The 8,728-nt window shown below is 41.8% G+C and overlaps 1 protein-coding gene across 1 annotated transcript; it reads left to right on the top strand.

Moving 5' to 3' along the window:
• Window positions 1-1,006: 1,006 nt before the first annotated feature.
• On the top strand, window positions 1,007-2,643 carry LOC101299200 (ammonium transporter 3 member 1-like). The gene is made up of 3 exons (XM_004301947.1): window positions 1,007-1,594; window positions 1,734-2,019; window positions 2,111-2,643. Exons 1-3 carry the CDS (start codon window positions 1,007-1,009, stop codon window positions 2,641-2,643), a joined length of 1,407 nt encoding a protein of 468 aa, XP_004301995.1.
• The last annotated feature ends 6,085 nt before the right edge of the window (window positions 2,644-8,728 follow it).

Here is an 8,728-nt window from a genome sequence, read left to right as displayed (position 1 = left end):
ATAGATAATGAAAAGATTAAATTGAATTTGGTAAGTGTAGAATGTGTAGTTGACTAGGTAGAAAATCTGAAAATTTTCCAGTTTTAAATTCAATTGGAAGGAGCCAAGGAGGTGTAGTTTTTATTTTTTTTTGAGAAAAAGGAGGTGTAGTTAATTAGGTAGAGAAGTCTTAAAATTTTCCGGTTTGTTGAGTTGTGAAGATCTATAGGGTTTATTCTTTTCTATTTGTTTTTAATTGACATTTTGGATATTATAGTGTGTGCGTAAAAATTTGCCACATCATTTTGTATATATTTTTGGAGTCTATAACATCACTCAATACGAAAACAAAGAAAAGTGATTGTCAACCCCATCAAATACATAACTTCCCCTCACCAATCCTTTTTTGTTTCTCTTGTTTCATCCTTTGATTCCTTGGCATGCATGATTAAGTTACTACAACTTGGATAGTGATTCTAAATGTAGTAGTTGCAAGCCAATTAATTATCTCCCTTATCAACAATGACTTGAAGATTCAAGAATATACTAATGCTAAATTGCTAATCAATCTCTTGAATATACTATGATGTGTTCCTTCGAATGCATCAATCATTGGGAACCATGAGAAATATGCTATATCGATGGGAACTCCCCAAGTTGTAGTCCTTTGGATTCTCCGCCGATGAGAATCAGACACCAAATGTCTTGGATCTTCTTATTGGTCATAACATCAAATTACAATCTCTAACATCAATGTTTACAAAATGAGTACACAAAACATGGACATATCGGTCACTTGCTTCACTCGCCGGCTTATGAGATTCTTCTCAAACTCATCACTCACGTCAAAACCACTAAGAATCAAGATGATCCAGACAGGTTACAGCTGCAGAGGCACCTCTAAAGGTCCAAGAAAGTGGCTGGGATCCACAAACTATATAAACCAACCATTGTTTCACATCCTACTGCATTTCTAATCCTCTCTTCACTTCAATTCTTTGATCAACCACTTAATCCAACAAAAAAGATGGAGCTCCCTGTGGGACTTCAGTTCGATGAGGCTAGCCCCGAATGGTTTAGTAAGGCCGACAACGCGTGGCAGCTCACGGCAGCTACGCTAGTGGGCATGCAGAGTGTTCCCGGCCTCATCATCTTGTATGGAAGCATAGTCAAGAAGAAGTGGGCTGTCAACTCGGCCTTCATGGCCTTGTATGCATTTGCAGCCGTCTTGGTTTGTTGGGTTGGTTGGGGCTACCAAATGTCCTTCGGCACCGAACTCTTCTCCTTTCTCGGACGACCTAACGTGGCCTTGGATGAGAAGTACCTATTTACACAAGCATTCGGCGGGAAACTGCCGAACGCCACCATGATCTATTTTCAGTTTGTGTTTGCTGCAATCACGTTGATTTTGATTGCCGGAGCGTTGTTGGGAAGGATGAACTTCCATGCATGGATGTTGTTCGTGCCGCTTTGGGTTACGTTTTCGTATCCGATAACTGCTTATAGTATTTGGAATCCAAATGGATGGTTGGCAAGCAAGGGTCTTATTGATTATTCTGGAGGTTATGTCATCCACCTCGCTTCAGGAGTTGCTGGTTTCACCGCAGCTTATTGGGTACATAAATATAAACCGCAACTGTTGACATAACATGACGATAACTGCTTAAATTTACAATCTGATAACATAACATAACATGACGACGTAAACACGTGTTAATTTCATTAATTTTTTGATTTTATTTATGAGTTTCTAGGTTGGACCTAGAGCAACTGTTGACAAGGAGAGGTTCCCTCCAAACAACATCTTGCTTATGCTGGCAGGAGCTGGATTACTTTGGATGGGATGGAGTGGATTTAACGGTGGAGATCCTTACAATGTGAGCATGGACGCATCTCTGGCTGTCCTAAACACCCATGTATGCACTGCCACTAGCTTGCTGACATGGCTCGTTCTTGACATTATTTTCTTTGGAAAGCCCTCTGTGATTGGAGCTACACAAGGCATGATTACTGGTTTAGTGTGTATAACTCCTGCTGCTGGTAAGATTATAAATCCATAGCCTCTAGCTTGTTTTCATTTATATAAGTTGAGATATGAAAACTAAGTGATAGAGAGCATAATGTTTAACAGGAGTGGTGCAAGGTTGGGCAGCAATCATAATGGGAATGATGTCTGGAAGCATCCCATGGTATACAATGATGATCCTCCATAAGCAAATCAAGCTCCTGAAACATGTAGACGACACCATGGCTGTGTTCCACACCCACGCTGTGGCCGGAAGCCTAGGCGGTATCCTCACCGGCTTCTTTTCCAGTCCCAAATTGTGTCGTCTTTTCTATCTAGTGGATAATTGGCAACACTATATTGGCCTTGCCTATGGCATCCACGACGGCCGAACTATGGCAGGGCTGAAGCAAATGGGAATTCAACTGCTTGGAATTGTGTTTGTGGTTGTCGTAAACGTTGTCATAACCAGCTTAATCTGCTTGTTGCTAAGGCTCATCGTTCCACTCAGGATGACAGAAGACGACTTGAAAATAGGGGATGATGCAGTTCATGGGGAGGAAGCTTATGCATTGTGGGGAGATGGGGAAAAGTTTAATGGTTCTAAGCACAACTCAGTTTATGGCATGGAAGACTTTGCGGTGCCAAGTAAAGCTTAATGTTGTAGGGTGAAACTCGTTAACTGATTTTGGTTATACGTTTCTATATGGAAACATATTGCATTCAAATAAAACCCAAGCGAAGCATGTAAGAGCATCTCTGGAGGAGATGTATCAAATTTGTAGTTGATGACCGATGTACGTTATCTTGTAAAATTATGCTCTTCATATGGATATGTTAAATAAACTTATTGTAGTCTTAATTAAGCTCTTATGAGATTACAAAATAGATAAAGAAAATGATACATAGTTTGCTAAGTTACTAGTTTAAATTACTGAATTCTTTTTTGCAGATCTGCACAACTCTTTTCATAATTTTCTCTTCCTAACAAAATGATCCATGCGTCACTCCTTTGCTGAAATATCTCGGTGGAATTCTGGTAGTTGACGAGGTCGATTGCAGCCCTAACTTTTTTTTCTTTCAACAGGTTCAGGCTGCTACTTATCAACTGCCCATCATTATTTTCTTATTCAACCGTTAACGTTTTCAATCGTGGGAATAATGGTCTCAGTTGGGATCACTACTTTCACACCGTATGTTCAATCGTATGGGCTTTCATAGGTAGACTTTCTTTCCGTATTCCGATAAGCCCAAAAAACATGTTGCCCTTCTTCATGCCATCGTCCTTTTCTCGTCTTAAGTCTTCGTTTGATTCCATCAATATGGTGCAATTGGTCTTCTCTACTTGTCTGTTTCCTTGGGGATAACTCCTTGAGGAGAACTAAAGAGTGATGGTGTATTTCCCACAAAATACCTTGATACTTAAGTTATTAGATTGCGTAACATTTTCAAAGATAACACACTTGGGGATTCTGAACCGAGACTCAATGCTTCGCCACACGAATTTTACCCTGTCGCTACCAATGATTGTCTGGAAAGCTATCGATCAATTTTGTGAAGTAGTCGGTGGCGAAGAGAACATATTAAATCCGCCTGGGGTGGTGGGCAAGGGTCCTACGATATCCATTCCCCACCTGGTGAATGTCCAAGGGCTAACCATTGTGTTGAGATCTTCCGCAGGACTATGGCTGAGGGTTTATGTTTTTTTTTTACAGTTTTGGCAATGTTTTGCATATGCTTCTACTGAAAATTATACAGCGCACCCGGGTGCGCGGCACACCCGGGTGTATCCACCGTCCATTTTGACCCGACCAAAAAAAAAAAAAAAAATTAACGGTGGAGATGACGGTGCGCCGAATAGGCTCTCATGCTTCTACTTCTCTGTTCAGGTACGGGCAAAAATACCCTTGAGTGAGGATTTTGTGGGCCAAGCTTCTGCCCTTTGTGTGGTATCAACATTATCTTTTGTGTATCTCCTTCAAAATGATAATCGCTTGATTTGGCACGACGCAATGCAAGTGAAGCCTTGAGAAGGATTTACGAAATACTTAATCTTCGATCATCACAATCCTCCCCGCTTTCTGTAACTTGTGGCCTCGACTGGATCCTCTGGTTGGATCTCATACTTAAGGTAATTGATTATATGTCCTCGCAAATCATTTGGAATCGCCTCCACTTGCATCATTGTTCGTTGTTGAGCTCTTCTGGATGTGCTTGGTTGTGAGATCTTCTCAATATTCGACACCGGAAGAGAGTTTGGCCATCCTGATGCTGCTAGAGCCAACTTATCTGCTTGTGCATTTTGTTTTAGTGGTATCTTTAATAAGCTTATATTCTCGAATTCTAACATTCTGCTCTGAGCTGGTGGGTGATATGCCCCCATTCTTTCATCTTTTGTGGTATATTCTTCATTGACCTGACCAACCACAAGTTGTGAGTCGATGTACATTTTGAGTCGCTGAATGCCTAATCTTTCTGAAAGATCCTAATGCTTCTTATTCAGCTACATTTTTTGAGGCAGGGGATTCAAGCCGAATTGAATTTTTTATGTGCAAGTCACTCGAGAATTGATCCACGATGCTACTCTCTCTTTGTCGTCAGCTAGTGCTTCCAATTATACTTCGTTTTAATGTGTTGGTGTGGCTGGAAATATTTTCGATATAAGATTTTAAATAGATCGAGGTGAATATTTCTTTATGCAGGATAAATCGTACTCAAAGTGGGATCACCTCGCGGTGAATATGGTCGCGATCAAAAGAAGTCTAAGCCATAACCTGGTTACAAATAAATTGAGTTATGGGTGTATTATGTAGCGGTCAAATCGGGCCACAAGTAAATAGGTAACGGTCGTGGGCCGTGAGCGAGATGAAATGGGTAGCAGATGAATTAGGTTACGAGTGAATTGGGTCGAAACACGTCATGATCAAGCTAAGACGGAAAAGGTCAAACAAGACTAGTATTCGAACCAGAATCAAGAGTACTAGAAAGCATCAAGGGACAACGTGATGAAGACGGAGGTTTTGGTGCAATGTTGATTAAAATTTGATCAAGTTGTGGTCAAATTGGGTGTCGGTCAAATCGAGTCATAGCAAATAAAGCTTTGGTGAGAACAAGTTGTGGACAGAGTGAAATATAAATAGTCAACAAGAGAAATTAAAAATTGACTTTCCCATGATGTCCAGGATATGGAGTCGTGGATCCACTCGTGCGTAACTTACAAATAAGGTGCACCTTCATGTAGTCACAGGGTCATGACTATACATACAACATGAATCGAATATTTTGAGGAAGGAAAGAAGGAAGAAAAAAAGTGTAAGACAAAGTCAGATCAATCACACAAGCTCAAACTACGCCTTTACAGAATTCTCAATCATATAGCTCACCATCACCTAATTCCGAAACAAAGAATCCTCCATCCATCTTCACACCATCCACAAAAAAGCTTCATTTGGCGCTACAGTCAAAAGAAGTTAGATAAGAAATATTCTTTGCAGATTTTTCCGCACCACCAGTTGGCACCGTATATGGGAAACTTGTTCCTCAAAAACTAATATGGTGGGAATAGAAAGTCATGACATGGATCTACCTAACAAAACTAGATCATGTGGATCACAAAACAACCAAAACAGAGAAATACACGAGAAATTGAAGAAGATGGAGGAGGAGATTGCCCAGCATTGAAAGGAGAAGGAACATCAAGAAGCTAGAAAGCAGAAGTGCAAGGAAGGCGAACAAGAGTCAGATGAAAATTTGAGTGATGAAGAACCAGATGAGACAAGTATGGATAAATCTACTAGTGATGACGTTAATGAGCAAGGAGGGAAAAATTTGGAATCCGCTCAAGATAGTGATAAGAGGGGAGTCAAGAAAATCAAAGAAGAGACATGTGAAACGCTAGTTCTGAAGAATTTGTTGTAGTCGCTGCTAGAGAGATAGGGAAGTCCCCATTCATTGAAGAGATCTTGAGTGTAGAAAAGCTAGCCATGCAAATTCGTGACAAGACCTCGGATCCGGTAGACCCGGTGGACCACTTCCAGAAGTTTATGCAGCATATGACCACATAAACGAACGACGAGAGATTGTTTTGCAAGTTTTTTCCATCAAGCCTAACTGGTGAAACATGAGTATGGTTTCGCGACCTAAAGCCAGGATTCATTAAAGATATCATATGTCGGGAAATACTTATACAACATAAAGCATAAAAAAGACATGGTGGCTCTATTTGTTAGGGGTGGGCATAAAACCCGAAATGGAAAAAAAGACCGAACCGGACTGGCCAGCTGGGCCGGGCTTTTTTACGGGCCCTCGTGTGTGTTTTGTCATTTCGGGCCGGGCCCAACTATACTCGGGCCGGTCCTGGGCCCTAATTTTCATAACCGTTTTCGGCCCGAAAGCCCGACATGCATATGTGTCACTCATTAATTGGATAATCTTAGCAGTCCTATACTAGTAATATAGACTCAACCACACAAGATTACTCCATTTTATGTAAAGTCAAACCTAGTTCTAAACTTCATACCCTGTTGACCACCTACCTAAAACAAACATTGAAGTCTCTAAGTTTGAAACACGAAAGTCACGAAACAGAGACGATGCGCCTCTCTACGCCTCCGCGCCTCTCGACGCCTCCGAGCCTCTGCTCCTCCGTGCATCTCAACGAAGCCTGCAGCTTGCCCTTGCCGCTTGCCGCCTGCGCCTCTAGAAGACGCTTGCCGTCTGCGCCTCTCGCCGTGGCCGTTGCATCAACAAGAAGGCTCCATCGCCGTCACCTTCAACGAGAAAGGTCTCAGATACCTTCAAACTAAGCCCTGAAATTTGCTTGCTTTGTGATTATGGTGAATTGGGTTTGAAAGATTGGTGCTTTGATTAACTCTGTTGATTTTTATGTTTGTTTGTGTAACAACTTCCTCCGGTAGACCTTCTGAGCCGGCTTGTGCGCCTCTCTTTTGAGTCCTCTCTTCCTCTCCACGATGGCAAAACAGGCCTGAAACCCTACAAAGCTAGTCTGGATTTTTGTGCCGGGCCGAGCTTTTCTTGGGCCCTAAATTTTTTGATGTAAAGACCGGTCCGGTTGTTCTATTACCGGTCCGGGCCCGGTCCCTATAAAAAGTAGGCCGGTCTCGGCCCGCGCCCAACCCTACTATTTGTGGTGAAGCAGAGAGTGGGGGAAAGATTAAAGATATTCTATAACTGCTTTCGAGCTGAGTAGATAAAGACTGCAGGGTGTACATTAGAATACACCATAATCCATTCCGTGAAGGGCTCTTTCCTGGCTCATATATTTATAAGGACCTGGTGAGGAAACCTATCAAGGACATGAGCGAGATCCAAACATGGAATGAATGAGAGATCAGGCTTGAGGAAATTGAAGCAGCACAAACCACCAAAAACACAACACTTAGAGCATCAAGGACGCAAGAACGATGCAGTCGGGGTTCGACTGAGCAAAATAGGATTTGGAACCAAAACTGGCCCCCTCGACAACATGCAAGAGATGAACGGGCAAAGAGCTCAAGAAATGCAAACTAGATTCACAATCTCTTCTTTAGCAATTCTTCTGTGCGCTCACAAACGTGAGGGCATATTTGCAAAACCACCATTCCTGAAAACAGACCCAACATGAAGAGATAAATATTAGTATTGCAAATTTCATGAGAAACACTTGCACATCACCAATCAATGTTGAAGCCTTTAGATATAAATCAAAGATCTGATAAAGAGCAAAAAGTTTGCCTAATACATTACGCGAGAGAAAAATACTCCACCGGTTAACCCAAATACACCAGCTAACCCAATTTCCCCCAAACCATAAGTATGAAAAGCATAACCAGAAACAAAGAAATCATAAAAGAAACAATGGAAGAATTAGAGAACTCGGGTTCAGTGATGGTGAGAGCTCTTTTCTTCTTCTTTCTACAAAATTGATGAGTCTTCTGTAGTTTCTGAACGGGCCAATACCCGAATTCATAGCTATTCACGGAAGACCACTTCTCCCCATAGAGAAGATTAAACAACGCTGCGATCAGACATAAGGCAAGCTGAGAAGATCAGGAGAGTTTGTACCATCAAAAAGGAGGTCAGTCTAGAAGCACAACCAAGGAAAGAACTAGTGATAAGCTTCTCCAAGCAAGATGCGATCGGGGTGCAGTTCCTACATAAAGACGCAAGTTGCCAATTGTCTCATGAGAAGAATGATGATTGATGAAGGAAGCAGAGCAGAATCCATGTTCCTGGACGCGTTCAAACAACTTAACAACAGCCATATCAAGCCTAGCAGAGCACCACTCAACGGATTCGAGGGGACTGGAACTTGGCGATGAGAGAAATCACATTGTTGGTGACTATTGTAGATAAAACAGTGGAGGTCGACTTTGTTGTAGTCGACAAACCATCGTCATATAATACACTTGTAGGAAGAGATTGGATGCACAAAATGGAGACAGAAGCGTCATCCCCATACCATGTTGTGAAATTCCCATCCTGAGAAGAGAACAACATAACTTCTAATCGAGGACACCGACTTTGTCAAAAAGGCTTTATGGAATTGAGATCAAGGGTAAAAACTCTGCCCCGCATGAAGAACAAGAAATGCGAGCATAACAATAAATAGAAGACCTACTAGACCCATAAGAACCCAAAGAAAAATCGAGTGTGATGGAACCTTTCGATGAGATAACTCTCGAGAAGGGAGGAGAAAAGAAAGTGACGGTAGGGACCCTCCAAAACAAAGAAGATAAAGAGCAG

The sequence above is a fragment of the Fragaria vesca genome, linkage group LG5, assembly GCF_000184155.1.
Source record: "Fragaria vesca subsp. vesca linkage group LG5, FraVesHawaii_1.0, whole genome shotgun sequence".
Lineage (NCBI taxonomy): Eukaryota > Viridiplantae > Streptophyta > Magnoliopsida > Rosales > Rosaceae > Fragaria > Fragaria vesca.
This window is presented reverse-complemented; position numbering and strand designations above follow the sequence as displayed.

Excerpts from the sequence above, each read along its gene's own strand:
- LOC101299200 (XM_004301947.1), top strand. The coding sequence starts at position 1,007 with ATGGAGCTCCCTGTGGGACTTCAGTTCGATGAGGCTAGCCCCGAATGG. Across the intron at positions 1,595-1,733 it reads GTTTCACCGCAGCTTATTGG|GTTGGACCTAGAGCAACTGT; the intron begins GTACATAAATAT and ends ATGAGTTTCTAG. Across the intron at positions 2,020-2,110 it reads GTGTATAACTCCTGCTGCTG|GAGTGGTGCAAGGTTGGGCA; the intron begins GTAAGATTATAA and ends AATGTTTAACAG.